Below are 25,708 nucleotides of genomic sequence, written 5' to 3'. Positions count from 1 at the left end.
GCAGACGCTCTCCCCTCTATTTTGGCCTGCTTCTCAGCTGCAGTCCGCTGGTTCTCTGATTGAGAACAGCTGGAGGCACTGGCCTACATAACTTACCGATGTGACCTTTTAGGCACAATTGATTTGCCTAGCTGGGTAGAGCCTTGGGAGGCAGTAAGCTCAGGTGAGGAGCAGCACGAGGGTGTCCGTGGACACTCTTTGGCTGCATCAACCCCCCGACCGGGGGTGAAGGGAGGCTGGCTGGAACGTGCCCTGCTGCAAGCCGGGCAAGGATGAGGCGTTTCCTGAGCAGGAAGGGCCGCTTCTCCCTGCGCCAGAGCAAGTCCGGGACCCGGAGTGCCTCCAAAGATTTCTGTAAGTCTCATTCTCCAAATCATACTTTTTACATGATAAACTGTTCCATCTGCTGGAGGTAAGAGGAGCTCAAAGGAACTAAAGCTTCTATTGTATATCTGGGCTGCAGGCTGGAGGGAATAGGACAAAAAGAAGTGACAATTATCTGAGCCCTGCTTGTGTTCTGGTGGAGAGAAAAGATGCTGATCCACAGCTCCATGTCAGCGATTTCCCAATCTATTTAAGATCAATAATCCGCTACAGATTGATGTTTCCTTTCAGCAGACTCACACCAGGTTCTGTGCCTCTTTGAGTTTTTGGATATGTTTTATTTACTCAGCCACACCTCACCCTGAATATTTAGCCGTGCGCTCCCCTAAGATCTCCCGCAGGTTTGTCTGTCTTTGCATTGAAGCAGATGTGACATTTCTTTGCAAAGTCTTGTACTCACTTTTCATGCACTTTTTTTTTCTTACCTTCTAATTTAGTCTTTCCTCTTCTGTCTTGCTTTGCCCTCTTTTTCCATCTTTCTATGCCTCTGATCAATTACAAAAAGTAAAACAGTGGTTTGTTTGGTGCTGGTGGTTTGATGGATGAAGGTGAATTTGTTCCTTTTACCTGCAGTTGTATAATTTATCTAACACCGTTGTGCTCTGTTATATTTTCCAATGTCAAGTTTTACCTTCTATTTTTATACCTCTGGGTTAAGCTGTCATATGATAAGACTTGATTAAGATCGTTGTTGATGAGAGAGGCAGTGCTGCTTTAACTTGAGACAAACATGTTTAGAAATCTGACCTAAATACAAACTAGATTCAGTGTAGTATTTTATATACAAATATCCTTATAATAATAATAATGATGTGAAAGGTACAAAGGACAATAGGGCAGGACAGAGAGATTGCATAATACAACTTAAATATAAAATGCTGAGGCAAGTACAGGTGCTGAAAGACGTTTATGTTCAGTTCATGATCCAAGATATGAAGCGAGTAGGGGATTAGAACATCACAGAGTAGACTTACCAATTCCTATAATGTCCTACGTATATTGGACATATACAATCGACTGTATATGAGAGGAGATGAACTCAAATGAGCCTGCTGGGAGACTTTGTGCAGCAGTAGAATGAGGCCAGTGACCAGGGGAAGGCCGGCAGTTCAATGTGGGCTAGATACCAGCAGTCAGAAATAACCTCCTTCACTCTGTTTCCTCATACTGTCAATCAGCTTACAGAAAAAAAATCCCCATCTGTTAATATAAAAATGTAATTTGACATGAGTTCTGTCTATTTATATTTATGGCTTCATTAAATGGACCAGTGTCCCTGCCGCGACAGCAATGCAGTTCCATCACTAAGGTGCCCTATTTAAACCAACGGCCAATTTGACCTCCATTTCACAGCTCACAACCTGCTCGTCTGTATGAGCAGCTTGCACCACATTAGAAATGTTCCTACACGCTGACATGACATACATATCCTACAAGCTGTAAAACTGAAGATGCAGATTTCACGTGAAGAACAGTGTGTAAACTGATAGACCGAACTTGTGTCTTCCAGAAAACATGCAGATTATCTGTTTGAATCTCTCTACTAGTTCTACCTTCTGTCCATCCTCCAGACCTTGGCCTGCCTGCCACCAATCAGAACTGGCCTGAGGCGTTTGGCTTCCGATTGGGTGGCACTGGGCCCAGCTACATCCTGTCTGTAGTGGAGGGCAGTAGCGCCTTCCTGGCAGGCCTGCAGCCTGGGGACCAGGTAGTTGACATTGAGGGCCAGGACGTGACCAACCTCAGCACACCGGCACTCATCGCTCTGGCTCAGACCCTCAAGACGGTGCCACCCAGCATTGGGGTGGTGTCACGGATCGAACAGGTTAGCTGACACCCAATGAACCTACAGTGGATGTGTAACATTAACAGCACTGAGGGTGGCAAAAAATATGCTTTTTCCCCTTCTTCAGCTTGACATCACTCCTGGCCCAGATGGCCGTTTTGGCTTCACTATAGTGGGAGACAGCCCTCTCATGGTGGAAGACTGCATGCCTAATGGTCCGGCTGGTCGTACTGGCCTCAAGGCGGGGGACTATGTCATGGAGGTCAACGGCATCCCGGTGAAGCATCACGAAACAGCAGCGGCCATGATCAAAGCAGCCCAGGGTCGGCCTCTACATCTGGGCGTGCTCAGTATGGCCCGGCGGCCCAAGCGGCTGAGCAGCAGCATGAGAGTGCTGTCACAGAGCGGGGATAGTGTGAGGGAGAGTCGTGCCCACAAGGCTATGGAGTTCAATAAGAAGGTGGGTGTATGTGTCAAATAGATGGAGATGTTTGTTTATAAAAGTAATGTTTAGTGTACTTACAATCTCTCAATTAATTAGGGTATACTAATCCATGTTTGTGCATACATTTATCCATCAGGTGGAGGAAGTGCTTGGAGAGGAGCTGGATGTGAAGGAACAGCTGTTTGAGGTGCTTAAGCAGTATGCTGCAGAGAGAGATGTGGAGAGTCTGGCTGAAGCCCTGCCTGACATCTTGATCACAGAGGAACATCAACAGCTAATTGATAGTGTCAGGTACCCAATTAGTTGCTAAGATATATATTTACAGACAGATTGATTAGTTAAACACTCATGTGTGAATGTTGATTATGTGTCTTTGAGTCTTTTTTGCACTTCTCAAATGCTCATGAAAGAAGCCTTGGCAGATACAAAGGGAACTTATTAAAATGATCTCTCCGCATTGAAACAAAGTCTTGTCATGCTCACATAAAAATAAATGAGCTCTGCTCCAGTGGTGGCTTCACACCTGGTTGTAATATCTGTCAGTGCCAGTGATGAAATCAGGACAGCGCATTAATATTTTAGCAAGCAGTGAGTATAGGGTATATATGCTTGTGAATTTAGAGTTGCATTAAAGTCCCCTCAGGCATTGTGGGGGATTAACTGAGATGTTTATTTGTAGGGCAAGTTGCTGCTGAATACTAAATAACTGAAATTGCACTAATTATGTCTGCAGATTCGTTTTGGTTGTTGGTTGTTATGTAAGAGGTGGAATCCTTCTGTAAATGATTAGAGTTAACTAGCACATAATGGTAAAACATTAACAGAACAGCTCAACTACACATTACAGCTAATCTAAACAAATAAGAAGAAAAACTTGAACAAACTTGTGTCCATCTGAGTGTCAATGGCATATGATCTCCCATCCATGATTTCTATGCTAGTCAATTAAAATTAAGCTGATTGGAGAAATTAACATTTAACTTACCAAAATCCTTGCACTTCTTGGTTTTGTTGGGAATTTCTAAATCTTTTCTTATAATTTGTGCCTTTTTGAACACATAGAAAACTGGGGGGGAGTGTTATTGTTTTTTTTATTGTCAGCTCTAGAGTTCACTTTATATCACAGCCTTACACAACAATAGGAGCACACAGTGAGGGGAGCACAAACCCCTTAATTGCCCTATGAAATCAATATTTTAGAAAATCTCATTTTCTTCATTTTACTGTCACATGTGGGAGGTATATACACCAAGAGCACATGTGAATGACTTTGATCTGATGTCAAGCACTTAGTGCTGCCCTTTAGGCAGTCTGTCACTTTGTTCTGTTCCTCCCCTCAGAGGTACAGTATACAAGGGTATAGTTAGAAATGTACTGCAGAATATTGCATTTATTCCTCCTCAGCATTGATCAGAAAATCAAAACCAAAAACACAATACCTCTGCACACCCTTGCATTTTTTTTCTCCCGTCATTTATCCCATCCGTCTTTTCCTCGCAGTCTGACTTTCTCTCCGTTGGTCTCTTTATTTCCCATTTCTCTCTGGCAGCTGTGATGCGCTCTTTGATACATGCACCAATTTTTTTCTTCTTCTGGAGGATCACATCACTGGATGCTCTTTATTCCCTCCTCTTCATACAGCTCGTAGCGACTGCATCCAGTTTGCTGCTGGTGGTTGAGATATGCACACATGCAAAAACAGAGAAACATGCACACAGCACTTTCTCTCACACACATGCACATGGTCCTCGTGTTGAAGCTTTATGCTTGGAGAAATTATGAACTGCTGCCTCAGGTGAGTACTAAAAACAATTTGCTATTACACATTTCCAGACTGTTGTAGTGAGAGTGGTCATCAAGTTTCGTGTCTAAGTGTTCTCTGGTGTCTGTCTTACATAGATGAAGTAAGATACAGTACAGCTGAAGCTTCTTATAGTAACAGTCTTGTTATAATCAATAACCGTTTCTCCAGAGGCTCATTTTTGGTGAGTAATACATTCCCTCTCCAGCTAAAAGACAAAACTGTTGTCCAGCCATCTCAGTTTACTCTGACACAGCTGTCTGTAACACAGCTTTCATTGCACATTTCCTTTCTTAGAAAGCTGCCTTTAAAATGCTTCGTTATATTTGTTTAGCACAGGGGTACCTTTAATTATGCATTAGCCGTATCCACAGAGGACTGAGAACTGTTTTCTTCACCTTTAGGCAATGAAAAAGTACAGTGGCTCCCCCAATTAGAGTCTGAATCTATCTTTAGATAAAATCTAACTTCAGTAATGCCGTTACCCATAATTCCATCCTGGTTTGTGGTGTTCACGTGCACTGTGACCTCGAGAGGACTATGATATCATATGCAAAGTTATCCCTCTTCTCTATGTCTACTTGCTGTGTCATTGTGTTGTTGTCATTATCAGTGCTGTTTTGTGTAACATGTTCCTTTATGCCAATTAGGCTGTGCAAATCTTACAATATATGGCTGGGTTTTTATTCTCAAGAAAGCTTATTATACTATTACTATAAATCTTATTAACATTGCTCATTTGGGATAGTTTTGGATGTTTTCAGCAGAATCTGGTAATCATGTTTTTGTAGGAGGAGTTTTTAGGATGTACTGCTTCCAGATTGTCCATAAGCCATGCCTCAGGGTAGTGTTGTATTTATGTGATGTGGAAGTAGTCTCTTAGGGAAATTTGTTGTTGATGATATTTTGTGACAAAGCTGTGGGTGGCTTTTGAGGTTTTTGGCCATACTCTACTAGGGATGGTAATATTGGTCTGTCATTTGGTTGATTAGTCCACCACTTTGGTCCCCACTAAAAGATCTTGGCAATTATTGGATGAATTGCCATACATTTAAAGACATTCTGTTTTCCCAGATGATGAATCTTTGCAACTTTGGTGATCCAATGACTTTTCCTCTCCCGTTAGTGTTAACAGTGACTAAGTTCAGCCTTACAGAGCCGCTAGCAAGGCTGTAGACTATTTTGTCTTGTTGAAATTAAAGATGCAGTGTGTCGAATTTTGTGGCATCTAGCTGAACGGACTTAGCAGAAATGGAATTGTTGTGTTGTCGTTACCTTACAGAGGGAGCGCGGAGCCTTTTCCACAGAGCCTGCCGTGTTTCTAGAATAGCCCAGAATGGACAAACCAAACACTGGCTTTAGAGAGAGTTTTTTGAGTTTTATACCCACCGTAGATTCTCCTACATGCTTGGAGGAGGAGGAGGAGGAGGAAGAGGGAGGGAGGAGGATATCCAGTTGGTTGCAATCTGCAGCTTCACCACTAGATGCCACTAAATTGTACACACAGATCCTTTAAGATATAGCGAGATCTCGTCTGAATATGTCAATATTTATTGTCTATTTTCTCTGTTTAGTTTGATTGCTCTAAAAGTCCTAATCACAGTGATTTGAACAGTTGTGCATCCAGCCCCACAGCAGGAATACCAGCTATTGATTAAGATGAACAAATTAATTAGCTTGTTCATGAACTTGGTGCCGCTCTCATTGTTCGTGGATTGGAGAATCAATGTCTCTCCAACCGACACTGGATCTCCCTCTTTTATTTACTTGCTGCCTCCTCCCACAATTTCTGCCTCCCAGTATGTAAGTCTTTCCCTCCACCTCAACCACTGTCACTTCCTTTGCCAGTCACTCATGCACACACTAACACATACACACACATACTCATCATTAGCCCTACCTCAGTGTGATAATTAGAGGTTGTGTGTCAAAGGATGTGAGGTGTGCTTAACAGCTTGTGAAGATATTTCTTCTGCAGGCTGTGTAAAACTTGACCAGCTGGGCCATGCTCGGCTCAGTCTGCCTCTCTCCCCTCGCCGATTTGCCTCGCCTTCCCACAGGATGTGTTCTATTTTTAAGCAGCCTACTTCTTTTAATAAATTCTCTCTTAGGTTTCTGGCGCACTTGCATGTGTCGATTCTTAAACGACTCTAAAACCCAGGGGTTAGGGAGTGCTTGAAACACTTGAAAGTTATGCAAAAGATTGTGTATCTGTGTGTATCTTAGAGATAACCTATTAGCTCTTTTGTTCATGTAGTTTTGCAAAGTTTTGGCAATTGAATGTAATTATTGTAAACTGTCAGCCTTTGTCTGATACTGTATCTGTATATGGACTTCAAAGCTGTGAATTCATTATACTGATGTATTCTCAACCTTGGATTGAGGATACAATGCAGTTTATTTAAATTTTTCTTTTGTGTGTGAGTACCAGAGTGCTTCTATCTTTGAGAAATTGGTTGTTGATTATCAAGCTATTGAAACAAGAGCACATGTTGCACAGATATGACTGTCAAAGTGTCTGTATTTTCACTTATGCACATTATTGCACACAGTCATTGTGCTGACCTGCCTAGTAAACTCCATTGGGACTCTCCTCTCTTCTCCACTTCTCTCCTCTCTCCCTCCTCACTTACTCCTCTGTTCATCTCATTCTATCCTTCCTCCTCCACTGAGGAAAGATAAGATTTGTCACTCACTACATCTTGCTGCCGAATGATGGACAACTCTGTGATAAGGATTATCCTTTAACCATGACCGAGAAGACTACCCTGTAGTGACCTTGACCCGGACTTCTCTTGCAAACTGAGGAAGACGGGGATACGAGATGGGGACAAGGGAAGAGCACGTTCCGAAAGATGAAGTTGGAGAACAGCTGATGATGCTGCCTCAGGATGCTTTGGAGGTGTGGAGGGATGTAAACCACAGCAACTCTAGTTTGCTCCCCCCCTCTCTTTCATTTTCCCTCTTTCTTCATCTGGCTGCTTTCCGACCCTGCAGCAAGCGCTTTTGAAATCCAGGACACCTTCCTATTTCTCCTCTTTCTCTTCTTTCCCCTTTGTCCGGGAGAGTTGTTTGTTCACAGTAGATGGAGACTCACCGAGATAGAGGGGAGGTATTTGAGTTACTTAACTGAGCTCAGGAACTTCCTCAAAGCCCCGAAGAGCCATGGGAAGGGATAGGAGCCTTTCCAGACATTTTCGGTATGGCACTTTTCCTTTGATCTCCGGAGTGTTCACTATAATTTGTGTTGTTTGCACTGACTTGCGTGTAAAGTTGCTCAAGTATTTTTCTGCAACTTCTTTCTGTGTTAGTTATTGAGGCGTATATTGATGATTATTTTAAACTTTCTGTCAGCACACTGTATAATAATATGAAAATATGTGCTGTATCTAAATCTGACTCCGTCATCTGAAATATGATGAGCAAATTGTTTAATTTTTGCAAAACCCAGAGTTTGACATCTACTAATAACTACTGTTAAGTTATTCTTAATTTAGTTTTCTGTCCTCTCTTTGACTGATGTGTCTCAAGTTATTTTTTTGTGCTTGCAAATTCATCCTTGGCCCAGCTGTCAAATTGGCCGATCAGAAGTGGGTCTGATGATAATGGTTCTTGCAGTGAGTTTCCCAGCTGATTGCAGTTGTAATTCATTCCTCTTTGCGCTGTGTCCTTGATCCACCCCTCCTTCAGACCTAATTATAGGTTCCTCTCGCCCTCCTTCTAATTGAGGGCATCCCAAGGCCTACATCTAACTTCAATGGAGGGAACTGTGAAGTTTTGACTCACTTGTTGTGGCCGGGTTACAAAATTTGAAAAGTGAAATGTTCTTTGACTGAAATCAGAATAGGGCAGTGGTGTGAGGATGGTAGAGAGCAGTGGAGAAGGTGGAAAATCAATAGTTGACTGAGCGAAATAGAGCTAGAGACTCTCATAAAAACATAATAAATTGCCTTGTCTGTTTAGTTTTCCCTATCTGCCGTTTGTCTGAGTGACCATGGTGATGTATGAGTGTTGTTTGGGAAAGTTCTGTGGCCTACATAGCCTGTAAGCACAGACTGCCTAACTACATTCTCAATAGTTACATGACCCTGGCCTAGAAAGAGCTCTAGTTCTCCACTTTCTTGTTTCTGGGTCTGAGATCTTTCAATGCTTGTCTTTGTATCTACTGTATGTCTGACAATTTTCATATTATTTAATTACTTTCAACTGTTTTTCTTCCTGTCCATCTGTCTTTCATCAACTAATGTCCTTTTATTTCTCTTTCGCTTACTCTGGTTTCTGTGGTGTACGTTTACTAACTCTATATCTTTTTCTTTCTATTTTAAGTTGTCATAATATTTCTCTTACTAGAATCACTTTAGTAATCTCTTGCTATACTTAACTGAACCTCGAGATAGCAGTATAGAGAAGCCTGTTGTCGCACACAAGCACAGCGGAGCTGTGACACCATGCACTTAATCACTGTCATCTACATACACTACTTCCCTTGGTTTCAAAGGTTTTAAAGTAAATATGGCACATGTGTTTGTGTTTGTCCACTAAGAGAGAGAGATGTTTTTTATGGTAATGTTATGTTTCTGTTTGATGGATCTGAGTTTAACAAGGATGTGAAATAAAAGGGGATCTACATTTGATCCCTGTGGAACACCATATGATAAGTTAACTGTTTTTGACACCAACTGTAGACAGTTCCTGAAACAATGTAACATATTACAAGAAAGTTCAAGTCTGAAGCAGTAAGATGATTACAGAGTTGACCATAAAGAACGTATTCCATTATCTTTCTGGGGAAGCAGAGATCAGGAAAAGGTTTATAATTAGGTTTACAGTAATTCAATCTCTATGCACTCCAATTGTGCTTCATTAAAAATGGCCTTATTACAACCTTTTTAATGTTGAAACTGATTGCATGATCTAGCATGATTCATGACCTGTCGTTCTTGGCTTATGACACAGGCAATGCTTCCACAGGCGGGTTAGCACACACTCATATGTACATATTATATGATCGTGAGTTGTAGTACGACTCCACAAGGTAGCCGACCAGGAGAAAATGTTGGAAGGACAAATGTTGCAATGTAATACTCTTGCAATTACACTTGGAATACACTAACAATGTGTTGTACCATACTTAAAGACTAGACTCTGATGCATAGAATTCAGAGCGGAAAATCCAAGTTGTGATTATAAATTACGTGGGTTTTTTTTCCATTAAAGCCTGATTGGTTTTGAATGACATGGTGACTTTAGAATTCATTATATTTATATAGGGTGAGCATACAGTGCACACTATGTGTGTGTTAGACTATGGCTTAATTTATATATATTAAAAAAGAGCTGCAGCTAGATTTTCAAAATATGGTGTGAAGGCAGCTCAACTAATGCGTCACTCATAATTCAAATCCAAAACTTGGTGTACATTTTTACGCAACTATCAAATAGAGAATCATCTAATCCTTGCTCCCTAACAATGCTCTCAAATGTACCTGCAAAGGCACTGGGACAACTTTGAAAACAAAACTGTACCACTGAGCCTTATTCTGTGGCATTTGATTGGGGAGTTGTGCTGTATCTGGTTGCTTATTGGAACTGGTGCACTTCAAAAAACCCAAGCACTCTTCTCTCCTCTGCACAGTGAAACCACCCAGGAGACCTGTAATGAAGACTGGATTCAGAGAGGGAGAGGGAGGTTTGTGTTGAGCATTGAAGTGGAATCATTTTGTTGGAGGGATGTGGTGGAAGATATGCAAAAGAGAAAAGGGACACATTAGGTGTGTGAGATGGAGATTTGCTTCTGTATCTCTGTGCATGTCTGTAAAGAACCACAGATAAAAGACAAAGAAATGGGAAGAAAGCGCCCTAGATTTAAAGAAAAAACACTTTATTGGCCGTGTTTCTTGTATTTCTGGGTCATTTATGTTGTTTTTTTGCCTGTATTTCTTCTTCTTGCAGATAATTGGCGAAATATAAAGCATATGCAGCAGACAGCATTGCTACAAGGGAGAAGACATTCAGGAGTCTAAAACAGCAGTGATATTTGTCAGGTTTCAGTGTTCGTCCTGGTAAACAAAGAAAAAAGGCTTGTTTCTAAACTATTATGTGCTGATTATGAAAAATCTTAAAAGGGAGAAGTCTGTTATTTATATCAACAAACATTAATAGCCAACACTATTTATTCCAATCTTCATTTTATTGACTATATTTTCATCTAGATGTACAGCATTCCAGTACCACTGGAATGCATTAAATACCACAATCTGATATTTAACAATGTCTAAGGGTGTGTTCTTTCCTTTAAGAAGAAAAAAGCAACATAATTTGTTTGTGGGAGTGGGAAATAACACTAGTGGGGGGAATGGAGTCCTTGTTCCCAGAGGTGGCCCTGGCAACTGTACTTCTTCCTTTTCGCTTATTAGCTGTGAGCTGTCACTGATGCTGAACACTCGTAACTGCAGCTGTTAATGTGACAGGACCAAACAAAAAGGACAAAAGCTTTCCTCGTCTACTTATCTTTTACGCACACACATGCATACACTCTCAAAAACACACACACACACACGTACTAATGCTGGACCAATCCCTTCTACCTGCCTCGGTCCTCCCATGAGACAATATGGACTGAACTATTTTTGAACCAATTAAGTGGATCCTGCTGCTGGAACAATACGTATTCAGAAGAATAATCCCTCTAGTGTTTTTTTGGATACTCTGGATAATGGATGCTTTGAGAGAACAGGATGTAACATTTTGGATTTTTGAGGGATTTTGGCTTCACATCTTGTTCTTATTCAAGACTCTGTATTTAGCTTTAGAACATTTACAGTAAAGAATGTCTGTATTTGTGATGTAGAAATGGTCTTTCCATTGACAGCACAGAAGAGAAGCTGAACTGGACTAATTTGCTTCTCAACCTTTGTTTTCCTCCAGAGTTTTTCTAGCTAAAGCTGAGTTTGTCTCTGATTCCACAATGTTTTCCAGGATCTTCATTCCCAAGAAGCACCGGGAGCGTTTTGATGAGGTGGTTTCCCAGAGCCTGATGAGCCGCATCAAGGGGCGGAGCTTTAGTGACCCTAGCCGCAACCGCCTTCGCCGCAGCCGGAGTGAGGATCACCCAGAACGGCTTCTGGTGTCCACCCGCGCCAGCTCAGTGCCACGCACCCACGCAGAAGAAGGCGTGGCTCCCCCCACCCGTGGCATGCGCAAGACCACCTCACTGATAGCTGGCCACTCTAGTGGCTCCACACCCAACTGCAGGTCTGTATGAAGTGTCAATGATCCAGCCTTATTCACTGATAAATGGCATCACAGATTTTGATTGGACAGTATTTTCTTTGCACATCATTTCTTCTATTTTCCTGTGTAATTTTCCCTTTCATCAGCAGTAGTGACACATTTTCTTGTCTCATGTTTCATTTTTAGTTTGAAAAAAACAACCATTTTTCTTTTAATAACATTTTCTCTCCCCCTCATGTCTGATCACATATAAAAAACATTCCAGCAGAAACATGATAACTGCTGTGACAGTTCTTCCTGTGTAGGCATGGAATTTAGGTGAATTACGATGTGTAGGAGTCTTAGTGGAAAATAGACTTGTCAGTGGTGAAACCAATGGGAACATAGACCTGTTTAGACTGTCATGCCTGATCTCCTGCTAGTCTCATCTCTGTGTTGTTTCCTGTCATGTATTTATGAACTGATGGCAGTTTGTTACGTGCTTAGATTTTTTTTAATATTTAAAACAAATAAAGAACATGATTGAAAAACATCATATGACAGTTTCTTGAAATTTTAGGGAAAGAAGTGCCCCAAGAAACTGCTAATGTTCTCTATGGCTGTGTTATGAGGATGTTATGCAGCTCCTTGGGGATATACTGTCCATATTTAAGTGGGGATGTTCAAGCAGGATATGAATTCAAAGTAGTATGCTGAATATGGAAGTCTGTAGGAGGACCAAAGTTGGGCTTCAGAAGCTTCCGGATGGGCAGAAGGGCTTATCAATTAAATTGCAGCAGACTTTTTGAAGACATTGTAGCCACAACACTGTGCAATGAACTATACAAAATACACTCTGTGTGAACAGTGAGCTTTAACCAAATGGATTAAATTCTGATAATGAAAAGAGTCATTTTGCAGGGATTGTGTGATGCTCAGAACAATGGAGTCACTGTTTGACAGCTGCAACAGTAGCCATAGAGTAGGCTATAGTAGAGCCAATGATCTAAGAACGTGTTGACATTGTTTTTGTAATTACTGTCACTGCCAGAAGTCTCACACTTCAGCTCCATCAGTTATACAGTATATTTTGAACACTTGCTTTGATAGAACCACTTTTACTTTAGAGAGCCTTAAACCAGCCATTAACCAATGCTCAATCCCTCTATTTAGGACAGTGAGGGTGTGCAAGGGCAACATGAGCTTTGGCTTCACTCTTAGAGGTCATGCTCCAGTGTGGATTGACTCTGTTGTCCCAGGTAAGTTTAAAATATGTGTAAAAAATGTGCATTCAAATGTGTTGAGCAGTTGTGTGTGTGTGTGTGTGTGTGTGTGTGTGTGTGTGTGTGTGTGTGTGTGTGTGTGTGTGTGTGTGTGTGTGTGTGTGTGTGTGTGTGTGTGTGTGTGTGTGTGTGTGTGTGTGTGTGTGTGTGTGTGTGTGTCTGTGTCTGTGTCTGTGTCTGTGTCTGGAGATACAGTACATTATATTTAAGAGTATTACAACTTTATGATGCCTTCACAAAACTTCCAAACTCCACTGCTGTGCTAGTCCTTTAAGACATAAATGGTCAAATCAGACATCTTTTTTGGCCTCTTTATTCAAATGACAAGAAAAAATACATTAAAAAAATAAAGGGAGAGAGAGATAGGGGGCCAACATGCAACAAAGTGTCGAACTGCATTTATATGAGATGCATCCAGTAGGCAACCATAGTACACTGTATTTTTTCATTTAATATTTTAGTATTTACACCACTTAATTATGTCAGATTCAGTTGTCACTCTGTTGCTGCTTATATGTCACAAAAATGTTAGAAACAAAGACGAAAAAGTGAACAACAAACAACCGTATATAAAAATGTATAAGGCTGACACTGAGGTACCACTACAAGTCAGTGCTACTAAAATGGACCCTGGCCTCATGGCAATATGGCATGCAATTGACTAAGCTTTCATTTTACATTTTAATCAAAATAATTCAATTCATGCATAATGAATTTCCAATTGCAAAAGGAATTTTTGCAATTGGAAATTAATTGGTATGGATGATATGGGTGTTCCCTGATGAATTTTAGAATGACTTAACCAAATTGCACATTGAATTGCCAACTGCCAAATACATTCCCACTTGAATATAGATGCTAAAAAACGGCCACATTTTCCTCTTTTTCTCTGTTCTACAGGAAGCCCAGCAGACAAGGCCGGTCTAAAACCAGGAGACCGCATCCTGTTTCTCAATGGACTGGACATGAGGTTGAATTAACTTTACAGACTTTCAAGTCTGTGTATATTTGTGCTTAAGCTTTGTCATGCAGTTTCATAACAAATCAAATTCATTATAAATGGTTCAAACTGCAAGTAAACATAAATGTGGGAATATGGTTCCCCTGCCCTGCTGATGCTTCATTTTTTGAGTTCACACAGCTGGTTGGGAGAAATCTTATTTCAGATTGATTTGGTAGAAACAACTTTCCTGAATATAGCTGGAGTTAAAAGGTAAACCTTGATATGGATGTTCCCCAAAGAATTAATAAAAATGATTACACTGTAGAATATGTTATGACTACAGCAGAATTTTTTTTTTTTTAATGCAGTACAGTAAAATGACTAATCATCTGAATAAGAATCATCTTTATTGGCCAAGTTTGTTTACACATACTAGCAATTTGACTCCAGTCTAGTGGCTCTCAGTGTACTTAAACAGATAACAAATCAACAATCTTCAGAAATATACACAACAAAAGAATATTTACAGGTGAAACAGTGTCTATGAGCTATAACTAGGGTACAAATAGTGAAAAGAAGTATAAAGTGCCTTTCACACAGTGTGTCGGCAAATGTCTTCATGCACACCATGTGTCTGCCTGTAGGACCTCTTCCCATGAGAAGGTGGTGTCCATGCTCCAAGGCAGTGGTGCAATGCCCACCCTGGTAGTTGAGGATGGCCCGCCTACTTTCAGCCTATCAGAGCAGGACCTTACAGGGGGTGGAGTTCCTACAGAACGTGCCCGCTCTCCCATGCTCAGCTCCCTGCAGTGGGTGGCAGAGATTCTGCCTCCCAGTATCAGGGTGCAGGGCCGTACCTTTGGACAACAGCTGGAACACCTGCTGACTATTCAAGAGAGGTACACCATCTGCAAGGCTCTGGAGAACTTCTTCCAGCACAGGTGGGCATGAGAAACAGAAGAAGGGACGGAGGGGCAAAATCTATTGAAAAGAATGCATGAACATATAGTGTTATATGACAACTCATTAAATTTGACTCTTTCTGCAGATAATTCAGTTAAGTGTCACAAATAAGCACATGGATCAGTTGAACACTGGGGTAACAAAATGGTGTCCTATGGAGTATATATATGTATATGTGTATAATCCTTAGTCACTTACATGGTTGGCCATACCCCAGAGCTCAACTTTCCCTGTTAGCCACTAGTTCCCATGACTTCTGATTAGACAGCCAGGCAATCTCTGTCACCTTGCCTGTGTGTTTCCATGGCAACAGGAATGTTGACACTCTGATCGTGGATGTGTTCCCGGTGCTGGATACCCCAGCCAAACAGGTGATCTGGCAATTTGTTTACCAGCTGCTGACGTATGAAGAGCAAGAGCACTGCCAGAGCAAGATCTCACGCTTTCTCGGATACAAAGCACCAGGTGGGTGCACACATTTGTCCTTTTAAATTCTTTGGGTATGTATGGCTTTTGGGATCTATATGTGAAGCAGTGAAAAGGAGTTTGTGTGTGAGTTTGGGAAAAGTATCAAATGAATGAAATAAATTGTCATGAAAATGTGTCATCATGGGGATCTTGACTAAACTCCCCAATCCAGTAAAGTGCAATCGACTTCAGTGCTGCAGCCCCTCATACACCTCTGCCTCTTCCTGTGCGTTGCCAATATGTGTGTGTGTTCCAGTTCCACCACCACCACCACCTCCTCCCCCTCCTCCAGAGCCCGAAGCTGCCCCTGAGCCCCATCGCCGTAGCAGCTCCATGAGGGTGACAGGGACCACGTACAGGAGCAGTGTGAGGGGACGTAGCTCTGATGACCTGGTCATCGGCACACACTTGGGCATGGGTACAGAACCTGACTTCATTATTTTTTTATCATCGTTTCTGTTTTTATCCGTAGCAGCCTTGCCACTAATATTCTCATCACCGTCATCACTATCGTTATCTTCAGCATTCACATATTCCTCATTGTGATCATAAACACAATTACATTATTTCTGTTTTCTCTTTTGTTTCCAGCTTTCGACTCCATTTTACATGACAAGTGCAGCTGGCATAAATTCACACTGTACATTTCCTACGGTATTTTATGTCAATACAATTTTATTTTTTATTATTTAGTTTATCATAATCCAATTCAATCAAAATGGCTTGGCACCACCCTGGACTAAACCTGGAAGTGGGTTTCAAACTAATACCATATTCTGACGTCACTGGTTCAAAGATAACTTCCCTTAACCATCCTAGGATCAGCACAAATCACCCCACACCCTTAAACCAAACTGACAACCATATATAGGCTAAAGCTAGCTCACATTAAGTCCTCTGGAGTACAATTGTGTTGTATTTAAATTAATATAATGCATGCATTATCATAGGCATCCGCGCAGAGCCAGTACTGGAAACAGGGATGAGGTTGGCTCCAGGTGAAAGACAGTCAGGAGATGGTACCTCGCTTCCTGAGACTCCCAACAACCTCACCAATGTATGTACCGGCCCATCTTCATGAGAAAAAAACCTGTATCACAGTAGAATTCACCAATATTTGCAGCAGTTAATTTGAAACTAGGGCAAGAAGTCTTATTCTTGTCTCTTTGTACATTTCCACCATACAAGCTGTCAGCAGTGTATGCTGAACTGGAGAACATGTACTCATCCAAGAGGTCCAAGTCCCTGAAGAGTCGCCCTCCTCCTGCCCCTGAGAGTTTCCTGGATCTGGACCCTCCCTCCCGCACAGCTTCCCCTACAATACATGCTAACACAGGTAGCCAAACTAAATCCACAGCAGCTGGAATTAACTAATGTACAACATAAAATGACAACCTTTTCTTATTTATTGCCTGTTTGAGTGAGTGAGTGTGTGTGTGTGTGTCTGTTTCTAGTGGAATGATGAGAGAGAAGGAGGATAACAAAATATTTTTAGTACTGCAGTGCAACAATGATAAATCCCAAGATAGCCAACCCATTTCTGACTCTGCTGAATATCCTTGAATTTTACATTGACAGAGGTTTTTGTGATTTAATTCCGTACATAAATATATAGCACAGAAACTATCCTCTGTTTTCAGTGTTTTTTCATTCAGGCTGTAGCCTAATAATTAGTCTTTTAATAGTCAGTTAAATTGTGTGTGCAGGAAGGCACCAGCTTCAGACCTAGCACTACATATGAGGAGTAAGTTGACCTGATTCACCCATGACTTCTCTTCCAGACCCAGATAAGGGATAGGGTGAATCTGTATCAAACACGGCCAGGCTCTCAGATTACGGGGCCACATTAGATGCAAAATTTTGTTTTTTGCTTTTTCTGAAACTCTCACTCTCATAAAGAGGCTATGGTGATGGTGGAAGTGGAACTAGAAAACACACTGTAAAAGACCCCTCTCAGTCAAAATTGTGTTTTCTGACTTGATGAATTCCCCTGGGTGACATTTTCAGGTTGCTTTTTGTCCAGAGCCCTTTCTTCAAAACTATCTTATCAGATTTTTCCGTCATAGAGGGAAAATGTCACCTGAATTGCCCACAACTGCTATTTAAAGCGTCTTTATTTACTTCGAGAAATATAGTACAATATTGGTATTGTTTGATGGAGATTGGATGGGGTTGGTGATGGATTTGGGACATTTCCTACAGATTCTCGAGAAGAGAACGTGGGTCAATGTTTAGAGTGGTTTATTGAAGATTTTGTACTGAATGATTTATAAAAGATAAACTATATAACTGGATAGGATTTATATGCTGTGTGAGAGGAATTGAAAACACTTTTCATGTATTTCTTTTATTTGTTCATAGACCTCCAAAAGTCAGTCACAGTGCTTCAGAGATTTAGTCTTCATTATATAATTTTGTGTGTGTCTTCCTAATCTTAGGTAGCCGTAAAGCCCCCCCTCCTGCTACATCCTGGCCAGAACCTCTGCCCAGCCCTCCTCAATCCCAGTTTTACCCATCAGGGCTGACAAGTCAGACAAGTGGAGAGTCCAACCCCTACATCAGCCTGGACAGCCCCCCACCTTCACCACCAGAGCCCCCTGACTACCCATCGAGTCCCCCGGCCCACCGCAGCAGCAAGCGCCGGTACACCTTCTCCAAACCGCCTCGGTCTGAAGACACAGATCGCTTTCTGGATGCGCTGAGTGAACAGCTGGGACAGAGGGTGGCCATCGTTGATGATTTCCTGACACCTGAAAATGACTACGAGGAGGTACAGTTACATTCCTGGTCACAAACCCAGGTCTTCAGTATCAAATAGAAAGCTGTAGCAGTGGAAAAATTAAGTTTCACACAGTCTGTTATCTCATTTGTGACCATTAAGCATTAAAATAGGACTTTAAGGTCATTCTGTTTGGTGATAAAGATTTTATTTTGTAAAAAATATGCTAAAGGTTTATGAATTGATGTATCCACTGTAGTTTTTGGAAAATTACCCTTTGTTGTGATTTCAGTTGTAAGTTTAAATGGTAGCAAGTAATATTTATCTACTAGAAGCATTTAAATTTAAATCCAACATTACAAAGCAAGTGTCTGTTAACCATTAATGTCTGAGGTATGGTTTAGTATTACAGTAAAGAAAGGCAATGAAAAGCATGTACACAAATGTTTGATCAACCTGTCCAGCTTGACAACCAATGTTCCAATAGAATTTCAAAGGTTTTTTTGGCGTTGAAGGGCTAATGAAGTGTAATTGGTGTTAATACCAGGATGTTGTGCAGATGGGCTTCCCAGATGATGAGGATGAGGACATTGAAGAAGATTTGGGGGTGGACGAAGAAGAAAATGGAGGATTTGTGGCCCCAGAACTCAGCAGTCCAAGTGATGTTCAGAGCAGCAGTGGAGAGGAGAATGCCTCCTCCCTCACCTACTCATCCTCATCTGACCACATTCCTCCACCTCCCATGACCCCTCCTCCGCCCCCACCTGTTCAGTTCAATGATCCGCCTCCTCCATCTCCTGTACCTGCTCAGACTCAGCCTCAACAACAGCAACAGCAACAACTGGTTAGCTACACCCCTGAACACTCCCCGAGAGCATATGTGCCCATTCGCCGGAAATCTGGCCCACCTCCCCCACCTCCACCCCGCAGTAACCTCCCACCTAAACGCCACTCCCTACATAAAATGCACACAAGAGAGGACCTACAGGTTCATGCTACCATACAAGAGCTAAAGGCCTACCAAGAACAACAAGTCTACCAGGATAGACAAGCTTATGAGGAACAACAAGCATATAAAGAGAGGCAAGCATATGAAGAGCAGAAAGCTTTTGAAGAACAACAACTGTTCCAAGAGCAGCAGGCCCTGCAGGAAAAGATCTTCAAAGAGAGACAAGCCTTTGAAGAGCAGAAGGCGTATGAGGAACAAAAAACTTTTGAGGAGCAACAAATGTATCAAGATCAACAAGCCTACCAAGAAAGACAAGCATATGAACAGCGTCAAGCCTACCAGGAACAAAAAGTGTATGAACAGCGTCAAGCCTACAAGGAGCAAAAAGCATTTGAGGAGCTTCAAGCCTACAAGGAGCAAAAGGCATTTGAGGAGCTTCAAGCCTACCAGGAGCAAAAAGCATATGAGGAACGTAAAGCTTATGAAGAGCAAAAAGCTTACGAGGAACGCCAAGCCTTTGAGGAGCAACAGATGCAACAGATCTACCAGAGCCACCACTCGATGCCTGCCCAGCCCACACAACAGAAATCCCACTCCCCACTGCCTGCGCAACAACTGCATCAGTCCTTACCCCCACTCCCCTCTCCAGACTCCACCCATCACCACGCTAACCATTCTCTCTACATAATGCACCAAGCACAGCAGCAACAGGCCCATCACGCTCATTACCACCGACGTCTGTCTCGCTCAGCACCACCCCCACACCAGCCGTCACCCCAACCGACAGCCCACACCAACCAGCAGGGTCAGTATGCTGAGGGTATCTACCAAAGCCATCAGGGCCTAAGAGCCCAGCCTCATCATTCTTCAGCAGAGATGCTCAACCAGATGCACCAAGCCCCAGCTCACCATTCCTCTGCTGAGGTGCTTCACCAGTTGCAACAAACGCAAGCCCACCACTCATCTGCTGAGATGTTGGAGCAGATTCAACAAGCCCACTACTCGTCATCAGAAATGCTCCATCAAATGCACAAATCCAAGGCCCACCATTCTTCATCTGAACTCCTGCACCAAGCACACCAGATGCAGCAAATGCAGCCTCACCACTCCTCAACCGAACTCCTCCATCACACTCACCAGATGCATCGGGGACAAGCCCACCATTCATCCGCTGAGCTGCTACATCAAATACACAAACCCCAGGCCCACCACTCTTCAACAGAGCTGCTTCATCAAGCCCATCAGATGCACCAACCGAAGCCCCATCACTCCTCCACAGAGCTTCTGCATCAAGCCCAGCAAGAGCCTGCCCCCCTTCCAATTCAGCACTCACACCAGAGCCGGAGAAGTCTGAAAGGTCATCATCAAACCCAAGCGTCACCGCAGGGGAGACACCAAGAGCAGCAGATCCACCAAACCCATCACCCCCAGCCCACCAAACCTTCTCCCCAGAGACCCCACTCAATCCAGCAGACCCGCCACCACTCCAGCTCACCTCAGATCCACCATATCCACCACATGACCCCACAGCCACCTCCACAGGACTTCCAACACCAGATTCAAGTCATCCACCCTCCCCAGCAGCCCCACAGACCTCAGCCCCTTCTTTCTACCTTTCAGCCCCTCCAGCCACACCAACCCACCCTCTCCACGTTCCAGCCCCTGCCCCAACACCACCAATCACAGCACCAAGTCCAGTCCTCCACCCAAGCCACCCGTCCACAATCCCAACCCTCACACCACCTGCTGCAGTCCCAACACCAGCCTCAAACCCAGTCCCACCACAAACAGGGTCACCCCCAGTCCCTCCCCCATTCTTTATCTGATCCCTCAGAGCACCTGGAGCCCCCTCCGCCTCCACCCCTGCCCCCACCTTGCTCCCCTCCACCCCTGCCTAGGCCAAATCTCTCCAGGATGGACTCAAACCACATGAGTGTGAAGAGGTTGCGCTGGGAGCAGGTGGAAAACTCAGAAGGCACTATCTGGGGACAGGTGAGTTGTGTGGGTTTTGAGACTGAACTAATTATAATAGCATTTAGATTTACTTGGAAATTACCTATAAAACTACATATTTTAATGCTGACGTTGTTATTGAGTATATTTTTTGCGTGTCTTTGGTAGCTGGGAGCAAATTCAGACTATGAAAAACTGCATGACATGGTGAAGTATCTGGATCTGGAGCTGCACTTTGGGACACAGAAGGGCTCTAGTGAGTGGCTGAGTACAAGATTGATGCATATCTGCACTACATTAAATTTAAGGACAGCTAAAGATCATAAGCCAGTGTGTAAATAATTCTGGATTCATCAGCCCCATTTACATATACATAGAAACATGGAGAAATCATTTTAGTGCTTTAATCGGTGGTCGATTTGACTTTTGATTATGCATCATTATTTCTTAGCACATCATCATCCTGGTTCTTTGATCTCTGTACCCACGGACTGCGATGGTTAGTCATTAGATCTATTTAAACCCTCAATCACATTCCCTATTCTATGTGCAACAAAAAAATCATCTTATTTTATTGTTTTTCCCCATATTTCTCTAATTTTTCCCCTTACATTTGTGGACTGTAACTGTGTGATCTAAATCTATTCTGTTGTTGTAGTCCTTGTAGTTTGCCCGTTACAAACCATTGCCAAAAATGTCACGTGATATGTGCATGTTAAATTTATGTAATCTCTCTCTCCCTGTGTCGATCTACTGCCATCTGTTTCCTTAACATTTGAGTTTTTATTAACAATGATCTCGTTTTTAGTGCCTGCTCCAGAGCCATCTCCACAGCCAGACACTTTCAAGAGGAAGGATGTGATTGAAATTCTGTCCCATAAGAAGGCCTACAATGCCTGTGAGTATACCAGTGCTTAACATTCTATTATGTTTTGTCATATAAAGTGCCAGTCAAAGGTTTGGACACTCGTTCAAAGGAATGGTAAGGCGTGTCCAAACTTTTGACTGGTACTGTATGTTTCTTATTTTATTTCTGCTGTTGTAGTTCAAAAGTCAAATGAAAGTGAGGATGATATTTGTGATGAGGATGATTATGCTTTCTTCTTAGTAGCCTGGATATTTGGGCTCTTTTATGGTTCAGAATTTAGCATTTCAATCCTATTGGCTTTTGTGTTTTGTTTTTTTTAACCTGTAGCCATCCTGATTGCCCATCTGAAGTTGTCTCCAGGGGAGCTGCGTCAGGTGCTGATGAACATGGCCACCGATAGACTGGAGCCATCTCACATTAAACAGCTGCTGCTGTATGCCCCCGATGCAGAGGAGGTGAAAAAGTATGAAGAGTACAGAGAGAACCCGAGCAAACTTAGTGAGCCAGACCAGTTTGTGTTGCAGGTACAGTTCTAGCAAAGTGTAGAATAGTGGATTAGTTACCTCAGGTTGTGTCATTGTCCATTATTCTGCATGTGCCTTTATCATTGCTCACTTCTTTTTATGTTGTGTGATTTGTGTCTGTTTTCCACAAGATGTTATCTGTACCGGAGTACAAGGTCCGTCTGCAGAGCCTCCTCTTCAAGTGTTCTCTACAGGAGAAGACAGAGGAGCTGAGGGGAGCATACGACTGTATTTACAAGGCCTCCTTGGAGCTGAAGACCAGCAAGAAGCTGGCTAAGATACTAGAGGTAGAATACAGTTTGGCAAAAGACATTCAAATGAAAAATATCATCTTTATAGTATAAAGACACTCCTGCTGTTATGATAATGACGGCATGATAAAAATGTTGTTTTCAAAACTCTGTGAGATTCTGACAAGACACATAGCAACACACCACCTCCCTATTGCACTGTGGCACATAGTGTTTGTTATCTGATAGGAAGAGCAGTATGTAGTAGGTATGTTCACTTTTTTCAGATTTTTGATGTAAACAGGACTTTAATTTTAGGTAAAGAAATGTTGTAATTGTATTAAGATAAGTTAAGCTTGTTGAATTGTCTTTCTTTAGTTTGTGTTGGCAATGGGGAACTACTTGAATAACAGCCAGCCTAAAACCAATAAGACAACAGGATTTAAGATCAACTTCCTTACAGAGGTATATCTCACTCCAATTGTTATTGTTTTGTTTTTTTTTGTTTTTTTTTTTACCAACCTGTGTTATTGCTCATCATGTCCCCTGTTATGTCCTCTGCAGTTAAGTACAACTAAAACAGTGGATGGGAAGTCAACGTTTCTGCATATTCTGGTCAAGTCATTGTGTCATCACTTTCCTGATGTGTTGGATTTTTCCAAAGATTTAACCATGGTTCCTCTTGCAGCCAAAGGTAAATTAACATGGTTGAGAGGGCTACATTCAAAATGTTTTCTGATGTTATTATTGATTACCTTTTAATAATGTCATCAGTAACCTAATCCAAGTATCACAATATAACTTGATTAGTTTCCATTACTTTTGGATTATCTTCATACCAAATAAAGACAAGAAAAAAGAGATATCAGTAAGATTACTTTTTACTTAAGTGTATTCTGTAAGACAACAGAACAATTTAACCTTAAAAAAGAAAATGGGAACAATATTTTGAGTTTCAGTGTAATTTTAAATAAAAGCTTGGTTTTTATTAAGCAAATTCAGGCAATAGTCTATAGACCTACAATGAAAGTGCAAAACACATGACGTGCATTACAGAGAATATTCTCAGGGAAAGCCTTTGATGAAACAACGCTTGACCTACTGGTTGTGTGAAGCTATCACACAGGCATACTGTATGTTGCAGCGGGGGAAGACCCCCCCCCCCCCCCCCCCCCCCGCCGGGTATTCCAGCCCACGCTACAAGAGCCTTGTCCTCCTCCACAGCTCTCTCTCAGAGGAATGGCAGACATATTTGAAGCACCGTCATGGGCTTCCCTGTGTCCTTTTATTCAGTTCTATCTGCTTGATACGTCTGAGTTTGGTCTGAGTCATTCAGTATTGAACATGCTCATCGACCAGTGACACAGCCGTTATGTGCCCTACAAGATGTCATATACTCAAGCTCTCTTTTATCTGATTTGTACAAGTTTTTGGGGCTGCCATAGTGTGCAACAACTGTCCCTGTCTACTCTCCCAATATAAGTTCACTGTGAAGGATGCCCACTGTTCACACCTGTGCACGCCATGTGATAACCTCCTATACTCACATCATCACATCATCATGGATCAGTGATTTTGCTCCCTCATTCCTGTTCTGTTTACATTTGGGACTTTCACAGCGCATGGTAGTATATCATTCTTTATTTTAGAATGTGTTTTAAAATTGTTATGATGCTAATAATCCTATCCAAATATAGTTACATTTTTGCATCCTGTACACTGTTCCCTGTATTTCATTACTCCCTTAGCCTGTAAACTGACCCTTTGATCTCTGCTCCATATCTTAGGAACATTTTAAAATATATAGCACTTATTAAGATGTATTCATTATTGTCATTTTTCATATTTGTTACTGCACTGTCTTCAGTTAACCAGAGGACTATTACATCAGATATGAATGACCTCCATACAACCATCCAGGAGATTCGCTCAGCCTGTCAGAAGATGCCTGCGACTGCAGAGGATCGTTTTGCTGTTGTCATGAGTGTATCCTTCACAAGTTTACCAGAGAAAGAGACCAGTCAGAAATAAATACAAAAACCCAATGTAGTAGATGAGAAGTACTACATGAAATGTTTGTCTCGCTTGACTCCAGCTTGTGTAGAACTACCTGGAGAACAGCCATCCAGCAGTCCAGTCTCTGGAGTCCCTCCAGCAGAGAGCAATGGAAGAATTTTCCAAAACTGCTTCCTACTTTGGAGAGGACGGCAAAACCGCTAACACTGAGGCCTTCTTTGGTATCTTTTCTGAATTCATCAACAAGTTTGAGGTGAGGAAGAAAGACTCAACCCTTCATTTATTTAAATAATCCCTGGTGTCAAAACTTTTGTGCATATTATGCTCTGTTGTTTCTTCTCAGCCTTCCCCCAAACTATTAAATGTTATGGTCTGAGAGAACCTTCATTTTTCTTCGTACAGCTCGGGATGCATTACTTGTTAATGGTTGTAGATAAACAATTTCACTTAGAATGTTAAAGTCTAATAATAACCTCATTGAGATTTTCCTCTCTGCCAGTGTTTTGTGCTCAGAGAGGCCAATGCAGTGTGTTTAGTAATGAGCACAGCCTGCATTGAATAAAAAATGGAGAGTGCAAGTCTGCTAGGCTACAGTGCTAATAATGAGCTACTGTACATAAGGCAGCAGGATCAATATGATGAAACTCTTGTGCTCTTGTTTTAGCCTTTGTTTCTGAATATTTTTCTCTGGGAGCTTGACCCATATAAAGAATTTCCATTGTTCATAAATGCAGTTCACATTCAGTTTTTATATGCACAATAGTTTTCGATTCGAAGAGCACCATTCAAGAGCAGCTGTAACAATAAGGAATTTTAATCTCACTGTCATACTGTAAGTTTTTAACTGTATGTTTTCAAGGTTCTATTCATTCATTAATAAAATTATGAAAATGTCTTGCCCCCCCCCCCCCCCCCTTATCACCCAGCAGTGATTTTAAAGACATGAAACATACTACAATTACCAAAAATATTAAAAAAATAAAAATAAAAAAATAAAAAATCTATAACGAAAAGATAATGCAACATTCCACAAACTATGAAATAACCACAGTAATGAGAAAATCATGTTTTTCTTTACCACAGAGAGCTCTCAGTGATCAGCAAGTAGCAGATAACCAGAAGAGCCCCAGAAGTCCACGAATGGCCTCCCCACTGGCCTGGTAA

General features: G+C 41.9%; 1 protein-coding gene across 1 annotated transcript; it reads left to right on the top strand.

Moving 5' to 3' along the window:
• Positions 1-272: 272 nt before the first annotated feature.
• Positions 273-25,708, top strand: grid2ipa (glutamate receptor, ionotropic, delta 2 (Grid2) interacting protein, a). Its single transcript, XM_062437948.1, has 25 exons — positions 273-354; positions 1,956-2,209; positions 2,298-2,630; positions 2,752-2,906; positions 11,395-11,670; positions 12,802-12,887; positions 13,812-13,881; positions 14,499-14,795; positions 15,131-15,282; positions 15,560-15,703; positions 16,236-16,342; positions 16,474-16,624; positions 17,724-18,055; positions 18,552-19,773; positions 19,966-20,044; positions 20,111-20,945; positions 21,075-21,162; positions 21,715-21,804; positions 22,102-22,298; positions 22,430-22,585; positions 22,907-22,993; positions 23,093-23,222; positions 24,396-24,514; positions 24,633-24,797; positions 25,628-25,708. The coding sequence occupies exons 1-25, from the start codon at positions 273-275 to the stop codon at positions 25,706-25,708; spliced, it is 5,688 nt and encodes a 1,895-aa protein (XP_062293932.1).

Source organism: Scomber scombrus, chromosome 18 (assembly GCF_963691925.1).
Source record: "Scomber scombrus chromosome 18, fScoSco1.1, whole genome shotgun sequence".
NCBI classification, from domain to species: domain Eukaryota; kingdom Metazoa; phylum Chordata; class Actinopteri; order Scombriformes; family Scombridae; genus Scomber; species Scomber scombrus.
Note: the sequence above shows the minus strand (reverse complement) of the source record. Positions and strands in the feature narration are given on the sequence as shown.